The sequence below is a fragment of the Martes martes genome (assembly GCF_963455335.1).
Source record: "Martes martes genome assembly, chromosome: 18".
Classification (NCBI taxonomy): Eukaryota; Metazoa; Chordata; class Mammalia; order Carnivora; family Mustelidae; genus Martes; species Martes martes.
This window is the reverse complement of record NC_137906.1, coordinates 8,300,171-8,317,147: the sequence shown is the minus strand read 5'-3', so window position 1 is coordinate 8,317,147 and position 16,977 is coordinate 8,300,171. Positions and strand designations below refer to the sequence as shown.

General features: G+C 57.3%; 2 protein-coding genes across 4 annotated transcripts; both read left to right on the top strand.

Annotated features, from left to right (window-relative positions):
* Positions 1 to 231: 231 nt before the first annotated feature.
* Positions 232 to 9,528, top strand: FBXO24 (F-box protein 24; the record flags this gene model as incomplete). Of its 2 annotated transcripts, none has more annotated exons than XM_080831069.1 (10): positions 232 to 270; positions 2,394 to 2,489; positions 2,587 to 2,770; positions 3,695 to 3,933; positions 4,161 to 4,395; positions 5,139 to 5,297; positions 5,567 to 5,688; positions 5,956 to 6,087; positions 8,672 to 8,842; positions 9,164 to 9,528. In XM_080831069.1, the coding sequence occupies 10 exons, from the start codon at positions 232 to 234 to the stop codon at positions 9,524 to 9,526; spliced, it is 1,740 nt and encodes a 579-aa protein (XP_080687195.1). In that variant the 3' UTR covers positions 9,527 to 9,528. The 2 variants fall into 2 exon arrangements, with proteins under 2 accessions (XP_080687195.1, XP_080687196.1); XM_080831070.1 differs by lacking the exon at positions 232 to 270 and adding an exon at positions 2,035 to 2,121.
* Positions 9,529 to 10,775: 1,247 nt separating this feature from the next.
* On the top strand, positions 10,776 to 15,810 carry PCOLCE (procollagen C-endopeptidase enhancer). 2 transcript variants are annotated; one of them, XM_080831065.1, is made up of 10 exons: positions 10,795 to 10,982; positions 11,858 to 11,966; positions 12,393 to 12,651; positions 12,869 to 12,943; positions 13,547 to 13,671; positions 14,150 to 14,286; positions 14,586 to 14,815; positions 15,080 to 15,157; positions 15,277 to 15,447; positions 15,579 to 15,810. In XM_080831065.1, exons 1-10 carry the CDS (start codon positions 10,888 to 10,890, stop codon positions 15,743 to 15,745), a joined length of 1,446 nt encoding a protein of 481 aa, XP_080687191.1. In that variant the 5' UTR covers positions 10,795 to 10,887; the 3' UTR covers positions 15,746 to 15,810. The 2 variants fall into 2 exon arrangements, with proteins under 2 accessions (XP_080687192.1, XP_080687191.1); XM_080831066.1 differs by lacking the exon at positions 12,869 to 12,943 and having other exon boundaries at positions 10,776 to 10,982.
* The last annotated feature ends 1,167 nt before the right edge of the window (positions 15,811 to 16,977 follow it).

The window sequence follows — 16,977 nt, the reverse complement described above, 5'->3', positions numbered from 1 at the left end:
CTGAGGTCTGGAGATGGAGCCAATCAGGTCTAACCAGGAGACGGGGACGCCGGCGCTCTACTAGAAGGGAGAGAGGCCGAGCGACCGCAAGCCGGAGCTCCAGGTTTTCTTCCAACGGAGACCAATCGCAAGGCAGATACAGGCGACTGACTGTCACAAAGGCCAGTTAGATCCTCCGGAGGGGACTTGGCCCGGCCTCTTCTCTGAGGGACGGCTGTACCTACCAATAGCATGGGCGAGAAGGCGGTCCCTTCGCCTAGGAGGAGGCGGGTGAGCTAGAACTTTGAGACTGAGGTAAAGAATGTGAGCTCTGCGCGCCGGCACGGCTGGGAACAGTGCAGGGGCTGGAGTGGCGCGTGCGAGCTGGAACTGTTAGGGAGCGAGTCCGCTTTGAGGGCGCGAGGGAGGCCCAGGGGTGGGGGGCTGGAGCCAGCCGATGCCTGAAGCCAGTACGCAGGTGGTCTTCGCATCCGAAGGGGCCCTGGGGGCCATTCTGGCCGTGGAGGCTCAGGCCCTGCGGCGGTGTCCGGAGCCCCGGCGGGCGGGGGGCTTCCCAGAAACCGGAGATGCCCAGCTCAACTCCTGGAGGAAGGGTTGCGGGAGACCGGAGAGCCTCTAGAACTGCCACCCGGCCCCGAAGAGCGCGCCTGGGCGGGAATTGTGATGACAACCCCAGGGCGGCCGGGGTAGCATAGTCCAGAAGGGATCGTGCCCTCTAGAAGAAGCCCTCCGTTTTACAAATGAGGAAACCGAGGCGGAGGGAGGTCGATGGGTTGGCAAGAGCAAACCGCAAGTTACCGCTTGCTCTAGAAGCCCGATTTCCCACCGGTTTCCCAGCAGCTTCTAAAAGGGGACCCAGACACCAGAGGAAGCCGACGATCCTTCTTCTGTCTTCTGAGAGATCTTAGCATCCTCTTAGGTGCCATAACATAGTCCCTTTAATACAGTCAGAGTTGCCTGACCGCAAACCACGGAGAGTTTCTTATAAATCACATCTCAAATGTTGACATTCCTAAACATTTATTGAAAGATTAAAATTCCATCCCCGGTGTCTCAAAACTAGTTGTTTACTAGTCCCCATGAATAAGGGAGTTTGGGTGGCTGACGATTAGCTAGCGCAGTCAAGTCTGTCATGCTAGGCAGCCAAGGGCTGGTTTTCCAGGCCTGGATTGCTTCAAGTTCCTGGAAGATCCGGTTCCTCCTTGGATTTATTGGTGTAGATCCTCTGGTCCTACCTGGACAGACACACCCCCAACTCCTCCTGTTTCTCATACATGGCACCCCTCTCCCCCGTAAGACTACATTAAAAGCTTAGACTGTGGGAGATACCCCAAGTTTCAGAGTAATTCTAGCCCTTTCTTCCACCTTGGTAGGTTGTCCTTCACACATGCACTGATGTTACTGTCCCAGGAAATCTGCTTTGGGTGTGTTTTTACGAGACCAAGGAGTTTGTGCTGAATTATTCCCACTTTCATCGTAAGACTCTAAGAGTCTAGCAGGGTCCCCGTTCCCCCTCAGCTGTCAAACTGAGTTGATACTTTTTGTTTGTTTGTTTTGAGTTTATACTCTTGGGCTCAAATCCCTGGAGGCCCTGGCCTGCTGAGGTAGGAAGAACTCACCAGTGTTTCTCTACAGAGCCGAGTTAGTGCTAAAAGGGCCTCAAATGGAGAAACCTCAGAACTACTCCCCAAAAGGAAAGGCCTCATCTACCAGTAGTTCACACTTTCTCTCTCCTGTAAAATGCATATCCCATGAGCCACTGTGGGGGGCTAACACTGAGCTAGAACCCAGGAGCTGTCTAAGCGAAAAATCCCGGGCCAGGTTGGGGAAAATAGGTCACAGTGGCTGGGCAGTGAGGTCACAGAGAGGTTTGTCTTCCCAGACTCCATGGGGGAGGGGCCTAGGAGGCAGAGGGGCCCCAGAGGTCCCCCAAGCCCAGGCGGGGGACATGGTGTGGGAAAGGCAGCAGGGACGGGGGCCAGGGAGCTGACTACGGGGGGCCCAGGGGCCCGGAGAGATGAGGGCAAGAGCAGGGAGGGGGCAGTCAGGATGGTGAGGAGAAGCCGGAGGCGAAAGCTGCAAAAAATCACCGGGCTGTGCGGACGGGAGGAGGGGCTCCGGGTGAGGGGGGAGCGAGCCGAGGGAAGGACAAGAAGATGGTGGCCAGAGACCGGGGGGAGGGGTTCTTTGGAGCCGGTGGACCAAGGAACACGGCAGACAGGGAAGGGTGACCCATGGACCTAGAGAGAAAGATGGGAGGATCTGAGAACACAGAGCCAGAAGACAGAGCTGTGAGCCCCAAGAAAGTAGCTAATGAAAGACAGGCTGAGAGAAGGCAGCAAAAGAGGCCTGACTCTCACGGAACCCCTGTGCTCCTCATTCTCCTCGGGTAGGTGAAGCGGAGCTGCCCCTCATGTGGCCCAGAGCCTGGGGGTGAAGAGAAGGGGAGAGGGAACCCTATTTCTGTTCAGCTGTTCCCCCCAGAGCTGGTGAGTCCTCCACAGGGAGGTATTAAAGAATAAAGGGCAGGGGGCCAGACCACTGAGGGACCCCACTGATCCCTGCTTCCTCCCTCCTGCCCCCCAGGTGGAGCATATCATCTCATTCCTCCCAGTCAGAGATGTAGTTGCTCTGGGCCAGACCTGCCACTACTTCCACGAAGTCTGCGACGCCGAGGGCGTGTGGAGACGCATCTGTCGCAGGCTCAGTCCTCGCCTACGAGAGCAGGGTTCTGGGGTCCGGCCCTGGAAGAGAGCTGCCATTCTTAACTGTACACCTCCCCCAGAAACCCCCATTGTCTTTGCCTCTGTCCTACCTTATTCTGGGGTCCCTCCTGTTCCACCGCATTCCTGGCCAAACTTCTGGGGCCCTTTTCTCTGGAAGAACCCATTAGATTCAAACATACGTTGTCCACGCTGCAAGCCTCTAGCCTCACTCTCTGAGGGGACCCCCCATGACTAGCATCCCTGACAAAATTCCCTCCGTAGTCAAACTCTCTTCCAAATCTTACCCTGGACACCACTTCCACACCCCAAACCTGGAGTTGTCCCTACTCTAAACCAGGGTTCCTCAGCCTTGTCACTGTTGACATTTGGGGGCCAAATAGTTATTTGGAGTGGGGGCCTGTCCTGTGCATTTCAGCATGTTCATCAGCATCGCTGGCCTCCCCCACTAGATGCCAGGAGCAAACCTCCCCCTAGAAGTGACAACCAGTGTTCCCTGAGGGACAGAGTCACTCCAGGCTGAGAAACATGCTCTAAACCATTCCCGGGGAGCCCCTATCCAAGTACTTGATTTCACACACTGGAGATGGGAGATCCAGATCTGATCCAGAGAGCAGATCCGGAGCCTGGGCTGAGCGGGGTTACTGGCCTTTCTTGATCATTCTCCTGCTGCTCTTCTATGTTATTTTCCCTTCGATGTCCCTGATGCAACGCTGGCCTGAAGCAGCGCTCCGAAGCACGTGTAGTGCCCTGGGCTAAGGGAGGCAGAGAACTCAAGTTCAAGCACGGGGGATTATTAAAGATATGCTCTGAGCTTTCCAGTGTCCTTTGGAAGGGGTCTGTTCCCCAGTCTTAGGTCTGGGAGCTGCTAACTACCATGCTGCCCGAGAAACGTAGTCCGCTCTCGCTCTGATTCCTCTCCCTTGTGCCATGCTGACCCCCTGAACCTTCCATCTCCTTCCTTTCTCCAGACACGAAGGGCCTGTACTTCCAGGCATTCGGGGGCCGCCGCCGCTGTCTCAGCAAGAGCGTAGCCCCCCTGCTAGCCCATGGCTACCGCCGCTTCTTGCCCACCAAGGACCACGTCTTCATTCTTGACTACGTGGGGACCCTCTTCTTCCTCAAAAATGCCCTGGTCTCCTCTACCCTTGGCCAGATCCAGTGGAAGCGAGCCTGCCGCTATGTTGTGTTATGTCGCGGAGCCAAGGATGTGAGTAGCAGAGCCCACCCCTCCCGCGGGGACCCAGGGACCACACCAGCCCTGAGGTCTTCTCCTCAGGACAGCCGCCCCCCCGCCCCGTCCCAGAAACTGAGAAACAAGCCCTTGTTTCCCAGCCCTGAACCCCAAGTACCTCGTCTCTCACCCCAGGCTCCCGTTGGTCCAGCCTCATTCCACTCCAAGGCCTAGATCCCAGACACCTTCATCTCTTCCTACAGTTTGCCTCGGACCCAAGATGTGACACAGTTTACCGTAAATACCTCTATGTATTGGCCACTCGGGAGCAGCCAGGCATGGTGGGCACGACGGGCAGCCGGGCCTGTGACTGTGTCGAGGTCTATCTGCAGTCCAGTGGGCAGCGCGTCTTCAAGATGACTTTCCACCACTCCATGAGCTTCAAACAGATTGTGCTGGTCGGTCAGGAGACGCAGCGGGCTCTGCTGCTTCTCACAGGTGTGGCCCAGAGCAGTGGTTTGCAAACTGCTTTCTACAGATTCTTCGGGTCCTGTGGCAGGGGCAGAGGAGGCCTCCCACATGGGTTTCTGCAGGCCGCCTCATCCTGCTCTCAAATCCAAGAGCTTTGCTTTTTGTCCGCCTCCTAGTCCAAGATGCTATGTGTTTCATTTGAATAAAGGGTGCTGTGGGAGGGGGGGTGGAAAAAAGGTTGGAAACCACTATTCTAGCCAGGCAGGGCCCCAAGTTCCCCGCATCATTCTTCCTAACACTCCGGTTGGATTCTGCCAACTCTCACTGCTAGGTGTTCTCTCCACTCATCTTTCACGCTCAAGGACTTGCCTGATTTATTTTGGGTGGTAAAGGGCTAGAGTCTGGACAACTCAGGGTCACTCTTTCCTTAGTCCATTTCTTTTTTTTTTTTAAAGATTTTTATTTATTTGACAGACAGAGATCACAAGTAGGCAGAGAGGCAGGCAGAGAGAGATGGAGAAGCAGGCTCCCTGCTGAGCAGAGAGCCCGATGCAGGGCTCGATCCCAGGACCCTGGGATCATGACCTGAGCGGAAGGCAGAGGCTTTAATCCACTGAGCCACCCAGGCGCCCCCTTATTCCATTTCTACCCTTTTTCTTCCAACCCCAATATTCATCCGTATGCCTTAGAGAGTCTCCTGGGAACTTAATGTAGATATTGGGGGGGTCCCCTCCTCCCCCATAATTGTCTGCCTCTCCCCCATCTCCCAGAGGAAGGAAAGATCTACTCTTTGGTAGTGAACGAAACCCAGCTGGACCAGCCACGCTCCTACACCGTCCAGCTGGCCCTGAGGAAGGTGTCCCGTTGCCTGCCTCACCTTCGTGTGGCCTGCATGGCTTCCAACCAGAGCAGTACTCTCTACGTCACGGGTAAGAACCACCTTCCTTCTTCTCCAGACCCTGGTCTTAAACAGACCTTCCAGATATGGACAGCGCCCCCTGATACTTACTCCAGCTCTGTGGTGGACCCTTTTGGGTATCCTAGTGAAAAGATGAGTTTAGGTTCCCAGATATCATAACTGGTACATTGCTAGTGGGTGTGAGACACCCCAGATCTTGAAGCTTTTATCCCAGGTAGGGCCTTATCTCTAGGAAATAGGTGCCCAAAGCTGCTAAGCTGAGGGCTCCTGACCCCCCAGACCAGGGGGGAGTGTATTTTGAGGTGCATACCCCAGGGGTGTATCGTGATCTCTTTGGGACCCTTCAAGCCTTTGACCCCCTGGACCAGCAGATGCCGCTTGCTCTCTCACTGCCTGCCAAGGTAGGAGCATGGAGGGATGGGGCAGACCAGGGGGCGGGCAGAGGGGGGTTGTGTTAGGGTTTGAAAGATGCCAGGGGTCTGAAATGTGAGCAGGGATCAAATGATTGCTCAGGGAGGGACAGGGGACCCAGAGAGAGGGGCGAGGCAGCGGGCAAGGCCAAGCGACGGCAGCTAGAATTGGCAGGTTAGCAGCTGGGAGATTCTGGAGCTCAGGGTTCCCCTGGAGGGAACTGAATGGTCCCCTCCTCTTTCTGCCTTACTTCCTAGATCCTATTTTGTGCTCTTGGCTACAATCACCTTGGCCTGGTGGATGAATTTGGCCGAATCTTCATGCAGGGAAATAACAGATATGGGCAGCTGGGGACAGGGGACAAAATGGACCGAGGGGAACCCACACAGGTGAGACTGGTTCTCCGTTACTGTCATCCTGATCCCCTTCCTCCAGTTCCCTAACCCGTGATCTCTCCACTTCTCCACTTCCTTTAGAATCCACTCCTTACTCCCTGGGGTAGTTAAGCCACCCAGTACGTAATGCCCGTGGTACGACTGGTGCATGTCTATCCCAGGGTTGGCACTGTGAGGTGCCAATAGGAATTTAGCGCAATAGCAATTCAATGAAGCAGGGAGACCAGGCGGTGGGCTGGTCTAACCGGAAGAGGTGAGCTGTCATCAGGGCCTGGTGGGTCAGATCGGATTCGGGTGGGCACAGGGAGAGGCATTCTGTATAGTGGGGACGAGAACGCAGCTTGCACACTCTTAAAGCAGACAGGGTGTTTCAGACATCGGGAGATAGGAGGCGGCGCAGGTGGCGGTGAGCCCAGAGAGCCATAGATTTGGGAAGGAGTCACTGCAGGTTCGGGAGCAGAAGGTACCCCCACCCCCCCGCCGATGAGTGAGAACAGGAGGCCGAGGAACGAGAAGCCCACTGCGAGACTGTCGAGCCCCAGCAACACTCGAGACAAGAAGAGCCTGGGGCAGTGGGAACCTAAGAGAAAGGATCCCGGAGATGTTTTTGGAAGGAAATGAACAGGCCCTGGAAACTGCTGAGATGTGAGGAGAAGGCCCCGAGGGCAAAAGGGGTTCTGGAGTGAAAGGCGGCATGCCTACAAACGTGGGAAGGGATGCTGCTTGAGGAAAGAGAAACAGCGTGAATTTGGACTTTTTCTAAAGTGGAAATGTCTCGCTGGCATTTAGGGTCCATGCTGAAACAAGGTTGACATGGACAGGAGTAGGGATAGAGGGGCAAATCCCGGGCAGGAGCCAGCGTCCTAGGCAGAGGGAATGAAAAGGCCGTCTCTGACGCCAGATGGGCACATTCTCGGATGCCAAATCCCAGAAGCCGTGGGCTCAGAGAGTTTCAAACAGGAGGGAATGACTCAGGCTGACAGATAATGCAGGAAAATACCTACTGACACAGAAAGATGGTCAGGCCATATTTTTCAGTGAAAAAAATTATTTTACATAATACAATCCCATTTTTGTTTAAAAAACATACAATTTGTATACACACACACACACACACACACACACACGGCGGTGAAGAAGACTATCCAGCAAAATGTTTGTAGTAGGTGGTAGGATTCCCAGTGATTTTTTTTTTTTTTTTAAGTAGGCTCCACACCGAGCGTGGAACCCAACGAGGTGCTCCAACTCACAACCCTTAGATCAGGACCTGAGCCCATATTAAGAGCCAGGTGCTTAACTGACTGAACCACCCAGGCGGCCCTGGCCAGTGACTTTTTTTTTAAAGATTTTATTTATTTATTTTACAGACAGAGATCACAAGTAGGCAGAGAGGCAGGCAGAGAGAGAGGAAGGGAAGCAGGCTCCCCGCTGAGCAGAGAGCCTGATGCGGGGCTCAATCCCAGGACCCTGAGATCATGACCCGAGCCGAAGGCAGAGGCTTTAACCCACTGAGCCACCCAGGCGCCCCGATTTTTTTAAAAATATTTTTTAATTTAATTTATTTATTTGACAGAGAGAGAGAGATCACAAGTAGGCAGAGAGGCAGGCAGAGAGAGAGGGGAAAGCAGGCTCCCTGGTGAGCAGAGAGCCCGATGCGGGGCTCAATCCCAGGACCCCGAGATCACGACCCAAGCCAAAGGCAGAGGCTTAACCCACTGAGCCACCCAGACGCCCCTAGCCAGTGATTTTTTAATTTAATCTTTGCTTGCCAATATTTTATAATTTTTCTATCATGACCATAAATTACTTGCCTTTGTCTTCAAAATTAAAGCCCTCGTAATCTCAGAAGAAAGAGTGTGGGAGAGGCCCTGGGACTTGGCAGCTGGGAGGTCAAGTGCGTTTGGAGAGAACACGTCAGTAGCTTAGTAAGGAGAGAAGCCAGATCACAAGAAGGTGCAGGGAAGCCTGGCCATGGTGAGAGCAGGAAGGGGTCGACCTCAGACTGGTCACGTAACCAGTTCTGCTGCCTAAAAGACAGAGGTTGGAAGCAGCAAGAATCCGGTGGCCGTGTTGTTTTTCAAAATAGGGTAGCCAATTTGAAAGACAGCGATAGGACAGATGGAACTTGCTGGAGACAGAAGAGAGGAATAAGGAAAGTCCTTCCTGGGGGCTGGCCTGGAGGGAGGGAGGGAGTCTTTCAACTTTGGGAAGAGGAAGGATAGCCCTCCTTCTGGGGCTGGAAGGCAGGAAGAAAGGCTGGGCTGGCACAGGCCTGGGGTGACAACGAGGGAGTGGACAGCAGACCCTGGGCTCAGCCTGTTTCCTGGGGAGCAAAGATGAGGAACCGACGAAAGTGCTAGACCCCATGCAGTCCGACTGGGGCTTCAGGAGAACCAAGGAGGGAGAGATTGCTGTTGGTCTGCCTCCTGGCTGGGAGCAGGTGGTGGGAGCTGGGGGTGCTGAGTCCCTTCCCTTTCCTCTCCTAGTTGCCTAGATTCTTCCCTGAGCCTTCCTGTCCTGTCTGGGCCCCCAAATCCTTGGCGTTCCCACCTTAGGGACCCTGGCCCTGTGTCCTCAGGTGCATTATCTGCAATGTCCCATTGCCCTGTGGTGTGGCCTCAACCACTCCCTGGTGCTGAGCCAGGGCTCGGACTTCAGCAAGGAGCTTCTGGGCTGCGGCTGTGGGGCTGGAGGCCGCCTCCCCGGCTGGCCTAAGGGGAGTGCCTCCTTCGTGAAGCTCCACGTCAAGGTCAGAGCATTGTCAGACCAGCAGGCAACCAGGGAGGGCAGGAGCCATAGAGCTAGACTGCACACAGGAACCCCCGGGGGGGGGGGGCCCATTGCCCCAGCACCACCTGCCTCCCTTCCCGGCCACACACCACAGCCCCGGGCTCCCTCCCTCAGCAGACCCTGCTGGCCCTCTCTGACCTCACACAACCTTGGGGCTGAGCCAGCCCTAGCTCACTTGCTGGCTCAGGGCTGGTCGGAGAGGGAGGAACACAACAGCTGGAGCTTCCTGGGAGCCCCTCGGTGATGGCCCCACTGAGCCACGCCCCTTCTCTCCTCCAAGGTTCCTTTGTGTGCCTGTTCCCTCTGCTCTACCAGAGAGTGCCTCTACATGCTGTCTAGCCATGACATCGAGCACCACCCCACCTATCGGGACCTACCAGCCAGCAGGGTGGCGGGGACTCCCGAGCCCAGCCTGGGGTCCGGACCATCCCAGGACCCTGGGGGGACAGCCCGGGCCTGTGAGGAGTACCTCAGCCAGATCCACAGCTGCCCCACGTTGCAGGATCGCATGGAAAAGATGAAGGAGATCGTGGGCTGGATGCCCTTGATGGCGGCACAGAAGGATTTCTTTTGGGAGGCCTTGGACATGCTGCAGAGGGCTACTGCGGGGGTCGGCCCAGGTCCCCCAACCCCTGAGAGCTGACTCCCCCCCCACCTCCTAATCTCACCCCTGGAGGGAGAGTGCAGCCCTGGGCCAGGAGCTAACGAGAGACAGGGCACAGGGCGGTAGCGGTAAACACTGTATGTGCACATGGCGGGGAGGGGATTGCTCGACATGCCAGGGTGGACAGGGAGCTGTTTTGTAAAATGTTTGGGGGGCTGCCCAGGAGGGGCCCCCAATCTGACTATCATGGACAAGAGATTTGATGGACAAATAGAATAAAAGGCTGAAGTGAGGCCCGGTTTGGAGCCCTGGGGCTGGGGAGGAAAATGGGGCAGGGGACAGGGGCCCGGATGCCTGGCTCGGTGGGCGACAGAGGACAGGAGCATGGCCGGGGCAGGCAGAGCAGAAGTGGCTCAGGCATTCAGGCGCTGCAGACCTGACCACGTACATCTCTCGGCTCGCTTTCTCCTCCCCCTCCCAAGACACCCCACCCCTGCCCTGGCTTCTGGACTTGGAAGTCCAACCCCCACCTTCTGGAACGATGCAGGCAACATATGCTACTCGGTTCTCTTAGTGGGATCCTCTGTCCCTCAGACTTGCTCCCATCCTGAGCAGGCCACTTGCTTCTGACCTCACAGAGCGTCCTACCCATTGCCCGTGGTCCCTGGGAAGTCAGTCCTCTCTTCCCCTCCTCCCATTCACCTCCCAGGTTCAGTCTCATGATGCGATGTCCCTTTCCCTTACGTTCTACTCCATCCTCCTCCTCTTTAATAAGGAGGATGCTCCCTTCATACCATGCCTCCCTAAGCCACTCCCCCACCTCCAAATACTGGGGAGAGAAAATAGGTTAGCAGAAAGAATGTTCTCCTTCGCCTAATCTGGCCCCGGGGGTGGGGAGAAGACAGTAGAAATTCCAAAGTGGAAAATAAGCTGGAGCAGGGGGTGGTCAGGAAGGGGGTGAGTGACTGGATGTCGGGGGGGGTCAAGGAAGGACCTCCTGTGGGTGCCGAGGAGGCGGGCATGGGGAGGATCATGAGGGAGGGCCAGAGGCTGTGTTCGCAGGATGCTCGGGCACCTGGCAGAGTGCGCTTCCAGCAGACAGGACCGGATGCCTGCACTGTGGCTGAGGCTCGATGCTGCTTCTGCTTCTTCACAGCTCAACCCCCTACTTGGGTCAATATTTATGTGTCCTGGACGTAGAGAGGCCGCTGGACTCACCACTGTCCCGACTAAACTCTCCCTGTCCCGCCTTCCCCACCGCCCGCCCCGCCGGCCAGTCCCCACGCCCACACACCCGAGGCTGCCTCATCTGGCCCTGATTATCCCTGCTGCTGCCGCTGCCGCTGCTCAACTCAGCTGCCGCCACTGACTCGAGGACCCCCGCGCCTCTCCCCCTGGCCATGCTGCCTGCTGCCACAGCCTCCCTCTTGGGGCCCCTCCTCACTGCCTGGGCCCTGCTACCTTTCGCCCAGGGCCAGACCCCCAACTATACCAGGTAGGTCTCGGCACCTTCCAGATAGCTTGAGTGAGCTGCAAAAGCCCTGATTCCTGGGGGTTTTGCCTGTGGATCCTGTGGATTCTTTTACTCACACACCGCCCCCCCTCCAGATCTCCCACAGCCCCAGCTCCCCCCAGCCCCCAAGTTCTCTCTCCCTACTGCGAGACCACGATCATCTGTGGGTCACCACTGTCCCCCCCACCCCATTCCTCCACCCTTTGTCCCCTGTCCTCTAAGTCTCCCCATCCACCCAGACCCTTGCCCCCCGCCTCGCCCCCCGTGGAACCTGAGAGCGCCAAGACTCTGAACTTGCCTGGTAGCTGGACATCTGGATTCCAGGAGGGAATCAGAGGTGGTGGGGGGAGAGGGGAGAGCGAGTGGGAGGCCTGGGAGTCAGATACTCAAGTACTTAGCAGGAACAGGAGCAGGGCAAAGGTTGGGAGCTGGGGAAATCTGGTCTCCAGGTTCAACGTGAGGGCCATAGCTGCTGCTCCTCATTTCTCCGCCCCCCTCCCCCCCATGGCCTCGTGGCTGTGTCCACATCTGGAAGTAGTTAGGCGGCTCCTGTCCCCGACTGCCAGGCAGGGCGAGGGGGGAGAGTGAGGAACAGCCTGGGGAGGATTCCGGGAATTCCTGTTGGGGTGGGGGTGGGGATTGGGGGGTGTTGGAAAGACAGCAAAGTTGCTGGCCCCACTTGTTCTTAATCCTCTCAATCCCGGTCTGGCTGGCTGAGGCTGCCCCAGATCCCCTAGGCCCTTCTCCTCCATCCTCCTGGCTTCCCTCCCTGAACCCCCCCCCCCCGCCCCATCCTCATTACCCTATCCGTCCCAAGCTCTCCTCCACTCATGGCTGACCCCTCTTCTGTTCTCCAGACCCGTGTTCCTGTGTGGAGGGGATGTGACCGGGGAGTCAGGTTACGTGGCAAGTGAGGGTTTCCCCAACCTCTACCCCCCCAATAAGGAGTGCATCTGGACAATAACGGTGAGAAGGTCCTTCTGATCACTACCCCCTTGTTGAAGTCTTGCAGGCCTGACTGCTAAGGGAACCCCAGTCTGCCGGCCCCCTCGGGTCCCTGCACCACCCTTTGCCCAGGTCCAAGCCCTGTCCCCTCCGGTCACTGAGGGCAGCAGTGCCCACAGTAACACGTGGCAAAGTGTCCTCACACCTTCCTTAACTCAGGGCCTGCTCCCCCACTCCCAACTCCATTCTCGCCCCTCCAAACTCTCCAGGCCCTAGTTCTTGTCCCTGCCTCAGCCACAAGCTAGGGCAGAGCCGCGGCCCTCTGCTCTGCACCCTGATGGGGTCCCTTCCTGCTCAGGCCCAGTTTCTGTATGAAATGCAGGTACCCTCCGCCTGGGTTGTGTGTGCCCTGACTTTGCGGGTCCTCTTCCCTGTCCCTGCTTTCAGGTCCCTGAGGGCCAGACTGTGTCCCTTTCCTTCCGAGTCTTCGACTTGGAGCAGCACTCGGCCTGCCGTTACGATGCTCTGGAGGTCTTTGCCGGGTCTGGAACCTCGGGCCAGCGGCTTGGACGCTTCTGCGGGACCTTCCGGCCTGCGCCCTTAGTCGCCCCCGGCAACCAGGTGACCCTGAGGATGACGGCGGACGAGGGCACGGGAGGACGAGGCTTCCTGCTCTGGTACAGCGGGAGGGCCACCTCAGGCACTGGTGAGACCTCCCTCACCTCCGCCTTCCCCCTCTCCTGGCCCCGCCCCCGGCGCAGGCCCCGCCCCCAGCCTTAACCTCCACCCCGCGCCAAACCCGGCGCCCCAGAGCCTAGGGCCCCCATTGCCTCCCTTACCCTTTTTCCTCACTAACTGCCCCTTCAGTCCCTCCTCCCCGTCTTCTCTCCCCCCCTCCCGCTCCCACCCACCCCCTCTTCCAGGCCCCCCCCCAGGCGCGAGGCGGAAATGGGTCACCGACCCGCGGGTGGAATGGGCGGCCTGGGGTTACTGGGACGGTGAGTAACTGCCCGCCCCCGTCCGCAATCGGGCTCCCTCAGACGGGCGTGAGGGGGCACCCCCGGGCTGGGGAACTAGGTTCCCCCAACCCGGAGGCCCCGACACCCAGCCCGGGGCTCCCGATTGCGGTCCCATCACCCCCTCCTGGCGGCATAAGTCTCCCCTAAAATGTTTAAGGCAGGGACCTCCCCAAAGAGGCCTCTGGGCTGTGCCCCAATTTGAGGGCACCCTCACAACGTGAGGACTCCCGAGCCTGCAAAGGGGACTTTTCCGCCGGACCGGGGAGATGGGATCTCCCAGGGGAAGAGGAACGATGTGGCCGCGGGGCAGGGGGAGGGGCGAGAAGGGACCGTGTCCAGCCAATGCCTCCTCCCCCTTCCACCGCCTGCCTGGGGGCCCGGAGGTCCAAGACTCCCCCGAGCCCTGCTCTTCCAGGCCCCCTCTCTGCTAACCAACCCCCTCTTTCCTACCCCTCTTCTCGTCCCCTCATGCTGGGACCCAGACGTCCGAGCTTCCAGCACAGGCTTCCAGCCTAGAGCTCTCTCCGAGCTGACCGAGGGTCTCCACCGCCTCCCACCCCCAATCCTTTCTCCCCTCCCCAGAGCACCAATTTTGCGGGGGGCGGCTGGAGAAGGCCCAGGGAACCCTGACCACGCCCAACTGGCCCGAGTCCGATTACCCCCCGGGCATCAGCTGTTCCTGGCACATCATCGCGCCCCCGGACCAGGTACCGACCCCCTGCCCGGGCCGCCCTCGGGGACCCAGGCGCCGTTCTCCAGCATGCAGCCAGCAGAGATTTACTGACCATCTGCTCGGTCCCGACCACTGAGCTCGCGCTGGTAGGGAGCAAAAACAGACCCAGAACTGCTTGCACTCAAACAAAAAGTGTAAAATCACACCTGTGACAAGTCTTACGAGAGCGAGGTACACGACGCCGATCCATAAACGGGGTTATGTGTGCATGTGGTGGCGCTGGAGGTGGAGGCCGGGTCTGTCCCCTGAGCGCGAGCCAGGACTAGACGGTGCCCGAGACGGAAGACGCCGCGGAAGAGTTCCCCTGGGTGTGTGACCCTCCGAGCGGTGGTGTGAATGCTTTAACTGGGGGGGGGGGGGGTCTGGGGGACGCGGGAGGAGGGAGAGGAGGTGCCGCGAGCTTCTGGGCTTCCGGGGTCCAGCCGCGCAGCCTCCTCTCTCCCCGGGGACAGGTGATCTCGCTGACCTTCGGGAAGTTTGACCTGGAGCCCGACACCTACTGCCGCTACGACTCGGTCAGCGTGTTCAACGGAGCCGTGAGCGATGACTCCAAGAGGCTGGGGAAGTTCTGCGGCGACACGGCCCCGGGGTGAGGGGATGGACCCGGGTGGTTGGTGGGTCCCAGCGTCTCCACCTTTCTAGGGAAGGGACTGGGGGGTGGGGGGGGAGACCAGGCTTAGCTGAAGAGGCGGGATCTGAACCCGTGAGCCCCGAACGGGTGGGCGGAGCTAGTAGGCGACCAGGCAAGAGACCTGGCTTGGCACCAGGCGGGTCCACCGATCGAGAGGCGAGTAGGTCCTGCGAAGGCGGGAAGCTGGTACAGCCAACCCAGGGCAGAGATGACGAGGCCCGCCTGACGTCCTCTCCTCCGTGCCCCGCCACCCGCAGTCCCATCTCTTCCGAAGGGAACGAGCTTCTCGTCCAGTTCGTCTCTGACCTCAGTGTCACGGCGGATGGTTTCTCCGCCTCCTACAAGACCCTGCCGCGAGGTGCTGAAGGGCAGGCCCGGAGCCCAGGGGAGGATGCCCGGTCGGGTACCTCGCTCCCCAAGCCCAGACCCCCACCTGCAGAGAAACCAAAGGCCTCGTCTGAGGCCCAGGCAACTCCGGGCGCCCCCGGTGAGTCTGGGAAGGGGGAGGAAGGGGACGCAGACTGAAGAGAGCCATTTCAAAGACCTCCTTTCTGAACTAATTCATTCATTCCTTCATTCATTCATTCATACATCACTCACTGGTGCCTCCTCGGTACTGATGTCTGGCACTGGGTGCTGGTGCCCAGAACTCTGAATGAATTCAAATCAATGAGGCCGTTATGAGGGAAGTGGCCCTTCCTACCTGCTGGGTGGGTCCCCCTCCACAAACAGCACCCCCTCTCCCTCCTAGACGTGCCTGCTGTGTCCTGCCCAAAGCAGTGCCGACGGACAGGCACCTTGCAGAGCAACTTCTGTTCCAGCAGCCTGGGTAAGAAGCCCCACCTGCCAGCAGCTCTAACCTCCCCTCCTGTCCTCAGAGACCCCCTCCTGGTTCCAGCCCTGAGCTGGCCTCCTGTGACCTCACCCCTCACCCCCACTCTCCCACAGTGGTGACCGCAACAGTGAAGTCCATGGTTCGGGGCCCAGGAGACGGCCTCACTGTCACCGTCAGTCTCATTGGTGCTTACAAAACCGGAGGCCTGGACCTGCCCTCTCCACTCACGGACACCCCCCTGAAGTTTTATGTGCCCTGCAAGCAGTGCCCCCCCATGAAGAAAGGTAACGGATGTGGCAAAATGGGGAAGAGGACGTAGCCTCATGAAAATGATAGAATCTGAAGGACTCTGACAAGGAGGTACATCTACAAGGTCTCAATAACACGCTCTTGATCCCTCCCTCTCCTCCCCCAGGAGCCAGTTATCTGATCATGGGCCAGGTGGATGAGAACAGAGGTCCTGTCCTTCCTGCAGACAGCTTCGTGGTTCTCTACCGGTCCAACCAGGACCAGATCCTCACCAACCTCAGCAAGAGGAAGTGCCCCTCCCAGCCTGTTCGGGCTGCTGGGTCCCAGGCCTGAAACCCAGGCTACCTTCCGGAGCCCTAAAGACTCCTTTCTTATCCAAATAAATGTTTCTTGATGGAGGAAGGGGTCACATCTCCATTTCTGTAGTCTGGGGACCCATCTAGGAGATTTCATTCACTCGTTAAACTCAACAGACTCAACAGACTGTTTACTATCCTGAATAATCTTTTAAGAACGTAAGATCTTGTCACCCTTTGCTCAAAACTCTCCCTTATTCTAGGGGGCGCCTGGGTGGCTCAGTGGGTTAAAGCCTCTACCTTCGGCTTAGGTCAGGTCATGATCCCAGGGTCCTGGGATGCAGCCCTGCATAGGGCGCTCTGCTCAGCAGGGAGCCTGCTTCCTCCACTCTCTCTGCCTGCCTCTCTGCCTACCTGTGATCTCTGTCAAATAAATAAATAAAATCTTAAAAAAATTTTAAAAATAAAAATAAAAAAATAAACCCTCTCCCTTATTCTCAACACACACATACACACACACACACACACACACCCCCACAGAGGTGTCGGATGTGTTAATTAGCTTGATTGTGGTGATCTTTTCACAATGTGTACATATATTTTAAAGATTTTCTTTGGGGAAAGAGAATACAAGCAGGGGGAGGCGCAGAGAGAGAGGGACAAGCAAACCGTGCCCCCCAAGTGGGGAGCCTGATCCCGGGCTTGATCCCAGGACCCTGAGATCATGACCTGAGCTGAAATCAAACCCTTAACCAACTGAGCCACCCAGGTGCCCCCCAGGTTGTACACCTTAAACAATTTTTCTATGTCTAAGATATCTCAATAAAGCTGTTAAGAAAAAGAAACGAGGAAAACCTCTTCCATAGTTTTCCATCCATCTCAGAATAAAATCTGAAATCCTACCGCAGACTCCGAGGCTCTAGGTGATCTGCATCCAACCCTCCCGCCCGTGTCATCTCTCACTGCTGTCTCCCTGGCAACTACTCTTGCAGTCTCAGTGGCTCCTTGACCATTTCCAGTACCCTTCCGCTTCGGGGCTTTGCCTTAGCTATCCCCTCTATCCAGAATGCTCTCCACTGCTTTCTCATGGCTCGCTTCCTAAATTCCATCAGATCTCAGCTCAAAGTTTCTTCCTAGTCACTCCTTTGTTCATTTCAAATGGCGGGCACTTTGGAATGAACCAGAAAACAAAGTCTCTGCTCTTGTAGGGAGGAAAAGTACATTCTACTGGAGCAGATAAAATAAAAAGCAGATAATAAAATAATCAAG